The 17,891-nt window shown below is 42.9% G+C and overlaps 1 protein-coding gene across 5 annotated transcripts; it reads right to left on the reverse strand.

Moving 5' to 3' along the window:
• Positions 1-1,179: 1,179 nt before the first annotated feature.
• LOC120063080 (heterogeneous nuclear ribonucleoprotein K-like) lies at positions 1,180-17,345 on the reverse strand. 5 transcript variants are annotated; one of them, XM_039013216.1, is made up of 17 exons: positions 17,262-17,345; positions 15,583-15,651; positions 15,317-15,470; positions 12,540-12,637; positions 12,173-12,229; positions 11,134-11,177; positions 9,766-9,838; positions 9,487-9,600; positions 9,103-9,231; positions 8,666-8,994; positions 8,442-8,495; positions 6,738-6,780; positions 5,723-5,738; positions 2,804-2,836; positions 2,592-2,659; positions 2,217-2,386; positions 1,180-1,590 (listed from the first exon to the last, which is right to left on the reverse strand). In XM_039013216.1, exons 3-17 carry the CDS (start codon positions 15,375-15,377, stop codon positions 1,560-1,562), a joined length of 1,320 nt encoding a protein of 439 aa, XP_038869144.1. In that variant the 5' UTR covers positions 15,378-15,470; positions 15,583-15,651; positions 17,262-17,345; the 3' UTR covers positions 1,180-1,559. The 5 variants fall into 5 exon arrangements, with proteins under 5 accessions (XP_038869144.1, XP_038869142.1, XP_038869143.1 ...); XM_039013214.1 differs by having other exon boundaries at positions 6,738-6,783; XM_039013215.1 differs by having other exon boundaries at positions 6,738-6,783; positions 15,583-15,654.
• Positions 17,346-17,891: the final 546 nt, after the last annotated feature.

Raw genomic sequence — 17,891 nt, forward strand, 5'->3', positions numbered from 1 at the left:
CTGAGAGATCTACTGCAGCCTTCATCCTCCACATACAACATCCGTTCTGCCAGTAACATTCTGTTAAATGTCCCCAAAGCACACACATCCCTGGGTCGCTCCTCTTTTCAGTTCGCTGCAGCCAGCGACTGGAACGAGCTGCAACAAACACTCAAACTGGACAGTTTTATCTCAATCTCTTCATTGAAAGACTCAATCAGGGACACTCTTACTGACAGTTGTGGCTGCTTTGCGTGATGTATTGTTGTCTCTACCTTCTTGCCGTTTGTGCTGTTGTCTGTGCCCAATAATGTTTGTACCATGCTGTGTTGCTATGTTGTCGTCTTAGGTCTATCTTGATGTACTGTTGTGTCGTCTTTCGTCGTGATGTGTGTTTTGTCATATTTATATATTTTTTTTATCCCAGCCCCCGTCCCCACAGGAGGCCTTCTGTCTTTTGGTAGGTCGTCATTGTAAATAAGAATTTGTTCTTAACTGACTTGCCAAGTTAAATAAAAGGATAAATAAAATAAAAAGACAGCCATTTTCTCTACAGCAGGGCCTGGGTCAGGCTAGGCTGAAGTATTTCTCTGACCTAGGGGGTCACAGGAATGTCAGAGGGACATTGGCTACATCAAGAACATTACTAAGCAGGATCTCCATAAGAATTAGCCAATAATCTACAGACGTTTCAATCTTATTAATAATTTAAAGGATTCTAGAAGAAAAGCCTAACCCCTAGGAGATGCATACACCAAGCATGGCTTGTAACCATTTTATCATGTCCCATGCCACAAATAAGGACTGTTCAGCATGGCTAATAGAGCAGGCCTTATGGCATGACACCATCACCAAGACTCAAAACAGTCCTACAAAAGTGTACAGCCAGGAAATGTGATGAATAATAAGAATACTTGTGTATAATCTCCATGTCACCCCGATACATCCTGAAACATTCAATTAAAATGAAAAACATGACAAATGACAATTTCCTAAAAAAAATAAATAATAATAATAAAAACGTTCCTTTAAATAAAAAAAAGTCGTACATTCTGCATGTTGCACGGAGTGGTGGTAAGGGGTGTGTGTGAGAAACTCCAATACCGACAGAAAGAACACACACATGGGACAGTCGTACTCTACTGACAAACACACCATAGAAACCAACCCATCCAAAAATAAAGATAATGTTCACTTGTCTGTCAGGCAAGTCCAAATATTTTGACAAATGTTTATTTTATTTTATACAAATACAAGAGATGGAGTAGAAAACTACACAAAAAATGCAGAACGTCTACATTTAACATAGGAATGTTGGACCTTAAAATAAAAACATTAACAAAATGCCCACAAACCGGGACAATAAGATGGGGATTGGAAGGATTTGCTTCAATCTGAGTCTCCTGGTTTAGAGGAACTGACCAGAGTACTGCTTCACACTGAAAGAGTAAAAAGAAAATTCACAGGAGTCAATAAAGATATATAGAGGGGTTGGGGGGTGGGAGAGGTGGTTGGGGGGGGGTTGGGAGAGTCTGAGACAGGGAGAGAGCACGTGATGCGGGCCTAGTCGGAGGCGAGGGTTAGTCCTGGTGTCCGAGCAGGTGCAGTGCGCTGGGGGAGGAGGAAGGGAGACAAGATTAGTCACCATGGCTACGAGGCAGCATTAGCATTTCAGCATCTGCGCAATGAGACACGCTGACGGTTGCCGGGGAGACAGAAGAGGAGGAGCCTGTGCCGTTTGGCAGACTGTGATTTGTTGTCGATTCATCTAACTAAAAACAACAAAATCACTAGTCTTCCACACAGCAACAGGCAGGGAAGAAGTCCACTCCCTGCTTCACACCCGAAAGGCTCTTAGGTCATAAAACCAAACATTTCACCAATCATATTCTTCAAAAATCTGACATGTTGAATGATTAACAGGTTAAACAAATATTGACCTACAGTTTTATATCAATATAAGATTACATGTACAAGTATTTTGTACATATTGTGTACAGATTTTAATACAGCCATTTCACAAAAGAGGAAGCTCAAACTACTTTCACATTGCATGGGAGGAGAGGGGTTAGTCAACATCAGCAGACAGAGACAAATATAATAAGAGATTAAAAGGAGGTAGAAAAATATATATCTACACATATATATTTTGAGATCAAAATGTGGCTATAAAAACAGGAAGGTATAGAAAAGGCAGACATGAAACTCTATTCACTCAGAGGGCATCCAGAACTTGCCTATTCTGCAATAGGTACTGAGCGTTTTGGATCTGGTCCTGGGTGCCGCTGATGGTGATGATGCGATCCTCAGAACCCTCCAGTGGCTCGTCGATCTTAATGGAGGCGCCAGACTCATGCCGGATCTGCTTGATCCTCTGACCTCCCTTACCGATGATGGAGCCGGCCAGCTGTAGAAAACACCAGGGTCAACTGAATGTCATGCACAATAGTGTGAAAATACCGGAAAAGTGTGTTCTGTGTGAATGTTGCATAAGGGTTTCATAGGCCATGGTGGGCGAGACAGGCCGAGCCATTGCTCTGTATGAGAACATAGTGTGTGGGTGTGTGTGTGAGAGGTAAATGGGGAGTCCCCCCTCTTCTGGTTATACACACATCTTTGGGGATCGTCACTTGTGTGGTGATGACTGGCCCTCCCATATCATTATAGGAACCGCGTCCACCTAACACACACGGCGCATACAGTGACATACACACAAGGAGAGATCAGAGAAACAGCTTGAGGAAGTGATTAGGCTCTATTAACAACACCATAACCTAACAACATATTGAATACCAAGCTGTGGGAAGTGCTTCTACAGACTCACCAGATTGATAGGAGTCCCAGGAAGAGTTGTTGTCTGTTTGAAAGGCGAGAGAGAAAATAGATCTACAATTAGGGAAAGTTTTTTTATAGAAAATATGCTAAAATGTACACATCCACAGCAGACTGGCACCATAAACAAACACGTGTTTACCAACCTGATACAGAGCAGGCCAACACGTTTCAAAGACAATTTTCCAATAAACAGTCGAAATGACAAAACAAAGATAGTCGACAAGTGCACTGGTGCAAAACAATACACTCAAGGCTGTTGAGTATTATATCTTATGCTGCCTTGATTGTGTAATTGTCAGTCATGCAGGGTTCCCTTGTAAAAGAGACTATCCTGCCAGGTTCCATAACATACACTGGAAAACCACTAGCCCTCTACGTTCTATGAAAGCTGCTCGGCGTAAACTGGAAAGAAGTTGGAGGAGAACAAACCCAACTATGCATGCTCAAGCCCTGGTATATCATCAGATTGCATACAGAGGTACTGAACACTGCACGCAAGTCAGACTATACCAGTCTCATTGCAAATTGTGAGGGGAAACCCCAGAATGCTATTTTCTGTCCTAAAAGAAATGTAAACCCCCAGATAACTCCTCCTCTACCCCCTCCATCAAGCAATGCAACAGTTTTCTTGATTTTTTCCCAATTCAAAATTAAGTACTGCACTGTACAAACTACCCCTTTGCTTGGGGTGCGCTACTATGATTCATACTGAGCCTCCTAGTTGCAGTTCCAACAAATTTTCATGGACAAGCCCAACATCGGTCTCCAAAATATGAGGTCAACTACCTGCTCCTTCGACCCTATTGCCAAAGCAAAATCCAGCCTCACTCTTCTCAGTCCAACTATAACCAGAATCAGAAATTACGGAATTTCAGGCACTGCGCCTAATTCCCTGAAAACTGCCTCCATTATACAAACCTTGAAAAAAACCTGGACCTAACACCCTAAGCAATTACAGACCAACTTCCAACCAGTTGTGTAAAGTACTTAAGTAAAAATACTTTCAAGTACTACTTAAGTAGTTAATGGTATCTGTACTTTACTATTTTTTTTGGACAACTTTTACTTCATAACATTCCTAAAGAAAATAATGTACTTTTTACTCCATACATTTTTCGACATCTAAAAGTACTCCTTAAATTTGAATGCTTAGCAGGACAGGAAAATTGTCAAATTCACACACTTATAAATATAACATCCCTGGTCATCCCTACTGCCTCTGATCTGGCGGATTAACTAAATACAAATGCTTTGTTTGTAAATTATGTCTGAGTGTTGTGAGTGTGCCCCCGGCTATCTGTAATTTAAAAAAAGAAAATGGTGCCATCTGGTTTGCTTAATATAAGACATTTGAAATGATTTATACTTAAGTATATTTAAAATACCTTTAGACTTTTACTCAAGTAGAATTTAACTGAGTGACTCACTTTTACTTGAGTCATTTTCTATTAACATATCTTTGCTTTTACTCAAATATGACAATTGGCAACTTCTCCCACCACTGTTTCCAACCTACCCTTTTCTATCAAAGGTCCTTGAACGTGTGGTCTCAATACAGCTACAGAACTACCTTTAACCAACAATCTCCATGAACCCTTCCAGTCCGGGTTCCATGTACAGCACAGTACAGAGACAGCCCGGGTAAAAGTTACACGTTACTTGTTGATGACAGCTGATGGAGACACTAGCATCTTTTTACTTTTGGACATCACAGCAGCCTTTGTCACAGAGAACCATGCGATTATCAGCAGACTTATGAACTAGCTTGGATTCTCTGGCACATCACTCCTGTGGTTTAGCTCCTGACTTACAAACAAGAATTTGTGATCCAACCCTGCCACAGTCACTCAAGGGGTCCCACAGGGCTCTGCTATGGGTCCACTCCTGTTCTCTATACACACCCACGCTGCCACTTGTTATACTTATACGGAGATTTGGACTAAACTTGAATTTTTACGCTGATGACACAAATATGTGAGGACAAGTCAGACTAACAACCAAACTAACAGACTGTCTATATGCAATCAAGAGATGGATGCAGTTGAACTTCCAAAAGCAAAACAAAGCTTGTGTTTATTTGCTCTAAGAGTACACAGAGCAAAACGAGCACATTCTCCCTTCCTCTGGATGATGACGCCATCACAGCTTCCCCCACTGCCAGAAACCTGTGTGTATTTTTTGACTCTAGCCTCTTATTTGAAGCACACATCCGCAACATAAAGTGTCATTTTTCCACCGTGTATCAGGTATTTCTTGTTCACTGTGGATGCTGAGAAGCTTGTGCATGCCCTTGTAACATCTCGGCACTGCTGACAGTAAGGCTCCTGTCAACTCCAGATGATCCAGAACGCAGCTGCCAGGATGCGCTCACATCACCCTGTTTTACTCAACCTCCATTGGCTTCCTGTTCAATACAGGATCACATTTAAGATTCTGCTGCTCACCTTAAAAAGGCCCTCAAGGGTGATGCATATGCCAAATTCTAGAGAATTATTCCCCAGCACACCGCTACGATAACCAGACTCAAACTGCCTGGTCACAAACCTGTGCAGCACGGGTGGTAAGGCCTTCTCACATGTGGCTCCTGAGGTCTGGAACGCTCTACCTACATGTCAAGGAGGCAGCTTCCATTTCCTTGTTTAAAACACATTTAAAGACCTACCTTTTCAAGCTAGCTTTTAATCTTTGATTGCTTAATCTGTTTACAGTCTATTTCTTATTAGCAGGTAATGGTAATGGTATTGAAATTATCCTATAATTTGATGTTGAATTTTGTTTGTTTCGTTTTCTACCTGATACGCATTGCAAATGGGATATGCGCTTTACAAATTAAATATTATTGTGCAATGGAGACAGCATGAGAAACTGAACTCAGACAGAACCACATAGGGAGAAGGGAACAACTCACCAAATCCACCCCCACCCTGGAGAAGGGGAAAAGAGAGGGAGAGCAGGGTTACACACACATTCCCTTGTGATTTGTTGTATACACTCATGGATGCATGCAACCCCGGCCTTGCATGATCAGGATTAGGGCAGGGACCTCAATATATAATATTATCTTGATACTTAGGTGCCGATACATTATGTATTGATTCTCACAATTCTATATGTATTGCGATTCGATACTGCGATTTGATGTCCAAACATATTGCTCACTGTAAGTCTGGTGCAGAGAGACCGGAGGATTAGAAAATACATTTTTGATCAGCCATGGAAATAAGTGCTATTTAAAAAGATGGAGAACATGCTACAGAACCCAAAAATTGCAGAGTTTAGCAACATGGTAACGTAAAATAAAACAACAACACTTGGAGTCAAAGTATCAATATAATATTGTGATATGTAACTATCGATCCCTCCGATCAAGTCAGGGTTGAGGAGGCCAGTTCGTACAAAAGCCCCTATTTGATGCTGGAGACCCCTGCCCCCTTCTCCGCTTGCATCCATCAGCCACTCACTCCACAGCTTTCACCTGCTATTCAGCGGCTCAGTCACCAGGGCAACAAGCGATTCAAAAATCAGTTGCTGAGCAACCGGAGGCAGTATCCTGCCAGCTCTCAAAGATAACCTACCAGTCTGTCAACAAAGCATTATTATTAACACCTAGCAACCTCAGCCCCCCCCCCCCATGATTACGTAGATGGTAGTGGTGGTATGGGTAATTATTACTGAAGTTACCCATTACCTGTGTTTATGGTTTGGTCATATGGTTAACTATGGTAAAGTAATGTTTATTACATGTCAGTGGTAAAGGTGCGGTTGTGTTTTATAGTGGGGTTAGCTGTGGCCATGGCGATGAGGTTATTATCAGGCAATCACAACCATTGTCTAGGAAAGACCAACAATTGTTTCAGCGTATGATGCTTCAGCCAATAGACACCAAGACGACAGCGGCATGCATTCAGTTAAGGGTCACTAACCATGTTATCGCCATAGCGATCTCCTGGTCTCCCTCTTCGGTCACTGCTAAGAGAAAGACAAGAGAAAATGAAAGTCTGACTTGAGAAAAATATTGACACGGCAGAGGGCTTTTCAGCAGCTCTCTGATCCAAGTCAAACCACACACATTCACAGACCCACGTAGAACACAAAAGTAAGCGGTGTTAACAGACTAATGGCAGGGCTGAAACACTGATGAGGCCAGTACTCAGAGGAACAGACTCAGGCTAGACTGACTGACTACAGCACCGACTGAGGACGTTTACATGCAAAATAGTAATTCAATATTAAACTGATTATGGCAGTAGGCAGATTATGCAGTAGTCATGTAAAAACCTTACTCTGCTTATCTTAATTTGTGTAAAGTCAAAATCGAAGTATAAGCCGATTAAAACCTGGTTTTCTGAGCAATCTTTCAAATTATTAGGACATGTGAAGACCTTAAATCGGCGTTCCAGCAGTGCATTTGTTCTGCGCGTGTACCAGCCAAGCGAGCCTCCGTCTGCAGAGCGAGTGAAGTGAGTTCGGAACTGAATGTACGCGTCTTAAATAAACTCCGAAAATATGCTTCACATGGTAGAATGTTTATTTTGATTGCCGATTTTCTGCATTTATCAGATGTGTTCATGTAAACAGTATTATTATCTATACTTTGCAAGAAATCCTTCTTGCAAAGTATAGTACTAGTCAAGAGTTTAGACACACGTACTCATTCCAGGGTTTCTCTTTATTTTTTTATTGAATTTTACCCCGTTTTCTACCCAATTTTGTGGTATCCAATTGTTAGTAGTTATTATCTTGTCTCATCGCTACAACTCCCGTACGGGCTCGGGAGAGACGAAGGTCGAAAGCCATGCGTCCTCCGAAACACAACCCAACCAAGCCGCACTGCTTCTTAACACAGCGCGCATCCAACCCGGAAGCCAGCCGCACCAATGTGTCGGAGGAAACACCGTGCACCTGGCAACCTGGTTGGTGCACACTGCGCCCGGCCCGCCACAGGAGTCGCTAGTGCGCGATGAGACAAGGATATCCCTACCGGCCAAACCCTCCCTAACCCGGACGACGCTAGGCCAATTGTGCGTCGCCCCACGGACCTCCCGGTCGCGGCCGGCTGCGACAGAGCCTGGGCGCGAACCCAGAGTCTCTGGTGGCACAGACCACTGTGCCACCCGGGAGTCCTTCTCTTTATTTTTTAAAACTATTTTCTACATTGTAGAATAATGGTGAAGACATCAAAACTATGAAATAACACATATGGAATCATGTAGTAACCAAAACATATGAAAATATATTTTATATTTGAGATTCTTCAAAGTAGCCACTCTTTGCCTTGATGAATGCCAAGAGCGTGCAAAGCCTTCATCAAGGCAAAGGGTGACTACTTTGAAGAATCTCAAATATAAAATATATTTTGATTTGTTTAACACTTTTTTAGTTACTACATGATTCCATATGTGTTATTTCATAGTTTTGATGCCTTCACTATTATTCTACAATGTAGAAAAAATTAAGAAACCCCCTGAAATGAGTAGGTGTGTCCAAACTTTTGACTAGTACTCTATGTAACGTTTTAAATCAAACTATTATATTAATCTGAATATCCACAATAATGGCATTTTGATGCATGTAACCGTACTCACTGACTCCAGACCAGTGGCCTACAAGGCTGGAAAAGGACTTACTTGGGTCTGGCATCTGCACTGCCCCGATAGGAGTCATAGGAGTACTGGTCATCTCTGCAAACAACGTGGAAATGGAACACACACACACGAGCCCACACACACTATGAATGAAAGACCATAAGTCCCTGCACTTTTGAGCGCAAACTGATGTAGACAAAGCAAAATGGATAGAAAGAGGTGTAGGGAAAAAGAAATGGAGATGAGCGATGGTGAAGCTCTCTTACCCTCCTCCTCTGTGTGGTGGGGCCAGGTTGCGGCCACGGCTCTCACCCCTCCCCCCTCTCACTGGGTGGGGAGGCGGGGGTCCACGACGGGGGCTCATCTCCTCGTAGTCCCTGCGGGCGGGGGGCATGGGCCCCCCTCGACCCCCTCGTCCAGAGGGCCCTCGGTCAAAACCTCCGCCACCTCGTCCCCCTCGCATGTGGAAGCCCCCCATGGGGCGCCGGCTGCCGCCACCCCCGCGCTCCTCAAACATCGGGGTGAAGCCGCCGTAGTCGTATGTCTCGTCGTAGAAGTTGGGGTCGTAGGGCTGGGCGCGCCCTTTTATGGGAGCCTGACGGGGATAGGCTCACACATCATTTCTACAGTCGGCTGGCTGTGGTATTTAAAGCTCAGTCAAATGGTTCGACAACAGAACCAACAGTTTGATAAGAGCACCAACCTCAGCGATGAGCTCCAGCATAATCTTAATGCACTCCACGACGCGCTCAGACTTGCCGCCGACCAGAACCACGCGGTCCGTGGACTGGGGACAGCATTCCTGGAACAGCTTGATGCTGGTCTGGGTGTTCTACAACAGTCAGAGATAACACAGGTCAAATTAGACAAAGCAAGGCCGTAGGACTGAGAAGAACCCACAGAAAAAGACAATCAGGGTCACCTTCAATACGCTCTAAACGAGAGTAAAACATTTGCATTCTTATTGGACAAGTTCAGGTAGTAGGCCCATCAAGTATTTTAAAAATGTTATCCCATTTGTGTACGTACTGGACATGACCCAGGTGAGGAGATAAGAGTGGGAGTAGTTCAGAGCGCATAACTGTACCTCTCGTAACTCTTTGATCTTGGCTCCCTTCACACCAATGATGCTACCTGCCAGGCTCTGGTGGATCAGTAGCCTCAGTTCACAGTCAAAGTCCATCCCATTGTACTGTTGGTACTAGGGGGAGGGGGAAACTTTAGCATTTTATATCTATATCCCAATGGAAATGCTATGTTTTGTTTTATCTGCACACTCAATATCTAGTAGTACCACACAGGACTATAACTGAAAATTATAGGCAGCCATAATGCTGGTCTCATTCATCTCCAACCGCAGGCTCACCTCCTCCAGAGTAGGGATGATCTTGAGCAGGATCTCTCCCACGGTCTCGATTTCAGCACTGATGCTCAGAATGCTTTAGAGTCACCAATCACAGCGCAGGATATTCCCAGGGGGACCAATCAAATGGTGACCAGGTGTTAGAGAGGAAAGAAACAGTATTTCAAAACCAAGATCGACTCTCCCTCAGCAGAACTTCAACCATAACATCTGACAATAAATGAAGACCCCCCCCCCCCCTTTCATCCGGTCCCAGCCGTGGGGGTTAACCGGGTAGCTGTTGTGGTACAGTCCCATAGAAATAGAATTACTAGAATAGACATTCCCATTCAAGTCAATGTTCTGTGATGAGTGGACCAGCGGCCATAAGTAGTAATTCTGGTTCTATGTGCACACCCCATTCAACTCACAACAGAGGAATAAGAGGACAGAATACCCCATAACCCATTTATATCTATAACATATCAGCAGGTATCCATAAATACACAAATAAAGAAAATTAACCCCCCCAGTGTCTGACAAAGAACCCACAAAAAAAGAAAAACAGGTAAAAGGAATCCAAAGAAAGCAGGTGTGTTTTAGTGACCACCAGAAGGGTAAGGAAGGAAAGGTTGGGGGGCGGTGTCGGTTTGCACCGATGGTGTCTGCTGCCAGAGCACTAAAGCAATTGTACTGTAACACAACATGGGGGAGAAAAAACAAAAAAAAGAACAAAAGGTCAATAAAAACATGACAGTAGTACGCTATGCTAATCAAAAGAATCAAACAAGGAACAGTTTAAAGTAAACTTAAAGATGGGTGAGAGATGGCAGGGTCACAGTGAGTTATGCTCCCACCAATGGACAGGGGGATGTTGAGGGAAGGCAAGGAGGAGCGACATGGGTCACAGGGATGAGGTGACAAATAAGTTAACTTTCAACAGTTCCAACAACGGCAAGGGTAATATGGAGTGTAAAGAAGGGAAAAAGACATAAAACACTTGAACCCTAGCTGCTCTGCCTGGAATAACAGTCTTACGTAATTATAGTGGTCCAACCCCCCCACCCCCTAAAAAAGATATGTGGTAACAAGGAAGATGGTAGGAGGGGAATGTGAGAAGCTAAAACAGACCAGTACACCAACTCTGAGAGGGGAAGGAGGGAGGTGAGGAGCGTTGAAGGGAGATACTGTCATTGAAATAAAATAGAATGTTGAAATACCGTCACTAGAACAGAGGCAGGTTTAAAGTATTTGTTGAAACCCTCACTGAAAACAGAGGCTTATAATACTGTCACTGAACAAAAGTTGACCTGTTCGTCACAGGAACAGAGGCAGGTTTGTTTGTTTATTTTCTGAAGTCAGGCAGTGAGAGGGAGGAGCTTAGGGACATACCGCTCAGGCCCACTGCTGTCTGGGACTGACACACTGGCATTGAACTGCAAGGGCCGTGGGCGTGGCATGGGCAGGGGCCAGGGCCATTCGAGCACACAGATGTCAATGAAGTAAGGCGCCCATTTAGGGAGGGGCACGATTATGGACAGGGCCAGCCAGGGTGTCAGGTGGGCGGGCGCAGGAGGGGCGATCCAGAACATGGGCAACAGAGGAAGTGGGCAAAAATAAACAAAAATAAAAAACAGGAGAGGGAAGAGGGAGGGGGAAGAGGAATACATTTTAATACAGGCTAATATTCTTCATTGTGATACTCTCAGAATGTTTGTTTTTTTAAAGAACAGAAGGAGATAGAAGAGGAGACAAAGGTATTCAGGTAGAGAGAAATAGTTGGGGGTAGAATGGGGTCAGAAAATGAGGGGGAGATGTAGAGAGGGAGATGAGAAAGAGGGATAGCGGTAGAGGAGAGAGGGAGAAGAGTGGAGAATGATGGAAGGTGGAGAAAGAGAGAGAGGTAATGACATGAAATGAGTTGAGAATTGGCCAGGCTGTTTATATACAAGACATTTCCTATAGGATGAATTGGTGTCGGGTGCTATAACAGCTCCACCCTAAAATACACTGGGCCCACTCAAGTATTAATGACAGTCTTAGTGGTGCTAATGGCTGGTAGGTATATCACTATTCATTACGCAAACAAAAATACATTTTTCTAAAAAGGCCATGGGTTTCGTATCGATTAGCGGAGGGCGGGGAGGCATTTGGATAAAAGACATTACACTTTCGATTGATGACACCACAACAGGTGAAGAGCAGTTCTCAATACACATCATATCCCAGCATTAACAGTTACCCAACATCCTCACAGCTTTACTTCCCCCAACCATAGTTAACAGACCCATTTTCTTAAGCCCAACCCACTAATTTAGATTGCCTCAACTTTTGCATACAAACTAGTCAAATCAGACACTCCCAAAGTACAACCACGGAAGGGGGGGTACTGTAAAATCCCAGACAAAAAGAGTGGTGTAAATGTACTCACATCTGTGCGCAGGGATTTGATGTTTTTACCACCCTTCCCAATCACTGCTCCTGCATTCTGAACCGGGAAAAAAAGTCAGGTGATACCTAACTTATTGTGATATAACAAAGTTTAAAAAATCCTCAGACATCATCTCCATACTACATCATCAAAACTGATTTTGACCGCATTAAATCAGACATGGAACCACAGGGTAGAACAATTAAAAAAAGCTCTTAACCTCCATAGATCTGGTCAAATAAAAGGTTAAATAAATAGCTGGGGAGGAAAAAAAAGATAGGCTACATAAGAGGATAAGTCACGGAGGAGATTGTGGCTGTTGAAGGTAGGCAGGGGATTGTGAATGAGGAAGAGAAAGCGGACTGACTTTGCTCTGCAGGAGAATGCGGAGCTCCACCATGTCGTCTGTGTTCCTGGAGCGCTTAAAGGACTGCTCTTCCTCCGCGTCCTCTGCGGGACGCTTACCTGAGAAAGAAAAACAGAGTCTAATCTTTCTCACACACACCAGGGACCCAGAATGCGACCGTTTAGTCGTATTTTTCAACCTTTTGACTTCGCAAGTTCCATTTTTTTATTGGTCACATGGGAGCAAGCTGGTTACCTCAATCAAAAGTTTAAAAAGTCCTATTTTTTCGGCAGCTAAAACCACAATTTGGTCAAACAGTAAAGTGCATTATCCTCATGATTCCCTTCATGCAAGTTTCGTAGTAACTGTTTCACTGGACCCTACTGCTGTGATGAGTGAGCCAATCTATCTTCCTTTTCCTTGATGTGCTCTCCACCCCACAAAAAAAGGAGGGTTCTGATTGTATAACATTTCAAAATCCAATTGCAGGTAAAACACAGCTTTGGAAGCACCTACTGTTGAAACTGTTGGAGAGGATGTTCAGCTTTGTGGGTATAATTTCTATTTCTCAACATTTTATATTGAGCTCAATAGTAGCCAGCATTACGCCTGTTTTACACTGAGCTGCACTGGGGTTGGAATGCAATCATGGTTAGATTAAGACACTGCGGAGCCAGCGCGAGATATGGGTCAGAAACATACCTCAACGCAGGGACGGGATGTGCCGATGTATTTCACCTACATCCCAACTGATACCTTGAGAAGATTGAAATACTACTAGTTTTCCCAGAAAACATCCCTTTTTGTTCTCAAGCTAGCTAGCAGTAGCCACCGCCGGCATTTTGGAATGGCAGTGTCAGCCAATCAGCTCCTTTGTTGTTCAGCACAACATGCCATTCTATAAGCTGGCTACTGTTTACCAAACACGGGGACATTAAATGTACTGTTAGATTAATACATGACTACTAGCAGTAGTGTTAATTTAGTGTTAATGATCTAAACTGAACAAAAACATACTTGCAACATGCAACAATTTCTAAGATTTTACTGAGTACAATTCACCGAAGAAAATCAGTCAATTGAAATTAATTCCATAGGCCCTAATCTATGGATATCACGACTGGGCAGGGGCGCAGCTATGGGTGGGCACAGGCCCACCCACTGGGGAGCCAGGCCCAGCCAATCAGAATTTGTTTTTCGCCACAAAAGGGCTTTATTGAAAACAGAAATGCTCTTCAGCCCCCCCCCCCCCCCCCCCCCCCCCTTCCCTCTTCAGACAATCCGCAGGTGAAGATGTCAGATGAGGAGGTCCTGGGCTGGCGTGGTTACACTTGGTCTGCAATTGCGGTTGGATGTACTGCCACATTCTCTAAAACAGCATTGGAGGTGGCTTATGGTAGAGAAATTAACATTAAATTCTCTGGCAACAGTTCTGTTGGACAATCTTGCAGTCAACATGCCAATTGCGCATTCCCTCAACTTTTGACATCTGTGGCATTGTTTTATGTGACAAACTTGCCAATTATAAAGTAGCCTTTTATTGTCCCAGCACAAGGTGCACCTATGTAATGATCATGCTATTTAATCAGCTTCTTGATATGCCATATCTGTCAGGTGGATGGATTATCTTGGCAAGGAGAAATGCTCACTAACAGGGATGTAAACAAATTTGTGCACACAATTTGAGCTAAATAAGCATTTTGTGCGTATGGAACATTTCTGGGATATTTATTTCAGCTCATGAGAAATTGGACCAACACTTTACATGTTGTGTTTATATTTTAGTTCAGTATTGCCAATGTGTTTTGAGTTCACTTCCTCATGTGGTAAATTAGCCCAAAATAAATTAGTGGACATAAACACATAGACAAATTCATCTCAATTGAACAACAAAATGCAGACAATTCTGGAGCCCTATTTTAACAGTAAAATATTACAATACCCTACTGTCCCTAATGACAATCAATGGATTAGGTAGCACATCAAAATATATTCAATAATGCATTCCTGCTTGGACATGTTAAATAGACAACTTGTTTCTTGAATAGCCTACCAGCTCTGTAGTCTATTACACTTTCTAAAGCACTGTGAATGACTTGAAGGTGATTATGACTATGTTTTTCTATTGCAAAAAAACTATGGTGCAACCAAATCATAGGCTGGTGCATCCAAATCATAGGCTGGTGCAACCAAATCATAGGCTGGTGCATCCAAATCATAGGCTGGTGCAACCAAATCATAGGCTGGTGCAACCAAATCATAGGCTGGTGCATCCAAATCATAGGCTGGTGCAACCAAATCATAGGCTGGTGCAACCAAATCATAGGCTGGTGCAACCAAATCATAGGCTGGTGCAACCAAATCATAGGCTGGTGCCACCAACTGAAAAAGTTAGTGTCACCAGTGCCACTAGGGGAAAATGTTAGTCTGGAGCCCTGCACACACACACAGACTGGTTCTCTGGATCTGCATTCAGTTGATGTAGAAATGATACACATGTAATACTAATAGCCCACTTACTGTCCTTACATATTAAAACAGTACCGATGCAATAGATATGGATACCTCACTACACTGTCTGCTCTGCACTTTTTTTTGGCACATATGGCAGCTACAATTTAGGAATCTAAATGTTTATATTTTCGACCAGACATTGATTATTAGTAAGTCTTAAACACAGGAGGGCATAAACCTTGCACCACGCCACTTAAAATTATAAAAGATAACTACACTGTTCTTATTCATTTTCTAGATTAGTTACAATTATTTAATTAATACACAAAAGGATTACAACTCACCGTTTGTCTCTGTGTTGCTGAATGAGGTCTCTTTTTCTTGTTGCTCAATTTCTGTCTCCATTGTCGGCTAACACCGGGCTGGGTAGGGCAGGCACCTCGGTCCTGGGAGCAGGTAACAGCGGGGAGAGAGGAGCGGGCACCTCTGTCTGACTGGCTGTGGATGGACATGGCCGAGGGAAAGAGATGAGAGCAGGGTTTGGGTTTTTCAGAACTGACGAAACAAAATACGACAGAGGAGAGAGAATAGATTGGTGACCAACACTTACCACTATTTATGGTGAGAAGATGGGCGTGTTATGGGCGGAACAAAACAAAGTCTCAGAGCAGCTGCGAACCTACTGAAAAAAGGCAAAGGTTGGTTAGCGGCATAAAAAAAACCTACCCAAGAATAATCGTATAACACACTGCTACGATTATAAAATTGTAATAAATGGTGGATAAACATTTGGCAATGAATGACAACATTCATAAAATTAAAAGGTGTGATGAGGAACAGCATTGATTCAAATTAATGTATGATTCATTACAAAAACCATTTAAGAAGCAAACAGAGCAAAATTAGAATTTCTATTGGACATATTTAGGTAGGTTCCCTCCCCGTCTCCTTTAAGAAACATTTTGCAGTAGAATTGGCTTAATGAATATGCCCCTGAGCTGTAATACAATTATGAAGGCGACCAGATGACACACATACTGAATTGATGCGAAATTATGCACATTTAATTTATTAATCTAAAGAAAGTCAAAGCAGATTTATTTGATAATACGACCTGGCACAATGATATCTGAGTCGGGACAAAATGACAATGCAACGAGGGCTCATCTCAGAATCACCTCGCACCGATAATTATCTTGATCGTAATTAAACAAATAGCTAGCTACAATCAAACATTTGCTCATCGGGCATTATTTTTGGATTAATGGTGTGAGCTAGCCTACAGCGTTGATCCAATGATCGTCTAGGATTGATGTGCATTCCCGTTAATACACTCGTGTCCCCCGTGGACCGGCTCGTACATAAAACATCCTCCATTCAAGCTGCAAGGCATCACTTCCCTCCTTACCATTTTTAATAGCGAGCCGCCGGGAAAAATGTGTGTAGTCTTAACGTTATTGTAATCAAACACGTTTAGGACGTTGCACCCCACGTTCAGCCAAGGGTGTACCACATCCTAAATTGTCAGAAAATCTAGTTTTATTAAGACTACACATTTTCCAGTTATTTTTCCCCCCGGCGGCTCTCCTAGTTGAGGAAATTATGCCTTTCCAAACTGAATGGAGGATGCTTTGTCTACGGGATGGTTCACCGGGGACAGGAACAAATACAGGGAATGCACATCAGTCCTAGACGACAGTGCCGTGGCGAATTATGGCGCCCACTATCGGCTGCCTAGGCCATATGTGCGCATACGGTTTGAGAAAACAACTAACGTTAGCTAGCTATTAGTTATCTTGTGTATACGAGAAAAAATAGCTCGCTAGCATATTGGGAAGCTACTTAGTTCATTCAGCTGGTTAAAGTATTTAGTAAAGATGGCTAGCTAGTTAAGGTAACTAGCTTCAGTTAGGTAGCTAATGTTACCGTAACCAATTAACGTTAGCTAACGACGTTAGCTGTTGGACTGCTACAGCAATATGTAGCTAGTGTAGTTAACGTTAGTTAGGGACAAGAAACACAATCGTGTAACTTTAGAATAAAGCTCTGAAAGCCATATCTAATTACACTTGATACATTTCTAAATGTAGCCGTGTAAACTATGCTAGCTAGCCTGCTACACTGGATCGCTAACTACAATAATTAACCAGCTACTTTAGTTGTCTTCGTTGGAAATGGTGTAGCTAGATACGCGAATGCTTTCAAATGTTTTTGCTTATACCATCGCATCAACATGTAATGACGGATTTATTCGTTGCAGAGATACATCGAAATGTGTGTAAAACAGACCTGCGCTACACCGTGTATCGTTGCTACTCCTTTTCGACCCTTCGCTGAGGAAGAACGCAAGCACAAAACATGGCTAAGTAATCATGTGTATCTGAAGAAAGAGGTAGCTGCCTCGATTGGTGGAAATAGACATTGAATTGTAAATAAATAGCAATTATTGGATAACTCATCTGTCACTCACATAATGGAGGCGGGTCTGAAGATATAGTCGTGTCCTCAACAGTCTTCCGTACCGAAATAGTTTGGTTGACTTGCAGCAGTCCTTTACTTTCAGTCTTGATCATAATGTAAATACTTACTAGTTATGTTCATATAGGGTTGTAGCTAGCAAATGCTGTCATCGTTCTAACATGTAGATATATCACATATTTACTGTGTTTCGCGCGAAGTCCAAAAATTATTATGGGAACCTTAGCACTTCACAAACATTTTGACTATCCATGCCTCCAACTTTTGGCGCCTTGGCGATTCGCCCAGTGAAAAGCAGCTGCACTTGTATTTTGGGGCAGATAGCTACAATTATACAGACCGAATCCAAACCATTGTAACGTAAATTAAAGTGTATGACTATCACTCAATGAGTACGGTTGCATGCACACAATATTGTAGCGACCCTGGGTTCATTACAAT

Source organism: Salvelinus namaycush, chromosome 18 (assembly GCF_016432855.1).
Source record: "Salvelinus namaycush isolate Seneca chromosome 18, SaNama_1.0, whole genome shotgun sequence".
NCBI lineage: Eukaryota > Metazoa > Chordata > Actinopteri > Salmoniformes > Salmonidae > Salvelinus > Salvelinus namaycush.

What these genes read in the sequence shown, in the direction of transcription:
- LOC120063080 (XM_039013214.1), bottom strand. Translation starts at nt 15,377, where the DNA reads ATGGAGACAGAAATTGAGCAACAAGAAAAAGAGACCTCATTCAGCAAC. An exon ending in CAGCAACACAGAGACAAACG is followed by an intron (nt 12,638 to 15,316) that starts GTGAGTTGTAAT and finishes TTTCTTTCTCAG; the next exon opens with GTAAGCGTCCCGCAGAGGAC. An exon ending in CCACCACACAGAGGAGGAGG is followed by an intron (nt 8,496 to 8,665) that starts GTAAGAGAGCTT and finishes CGTTGTTTGCAG; the next exon opens with AGATGACCAGTACTCCTATG.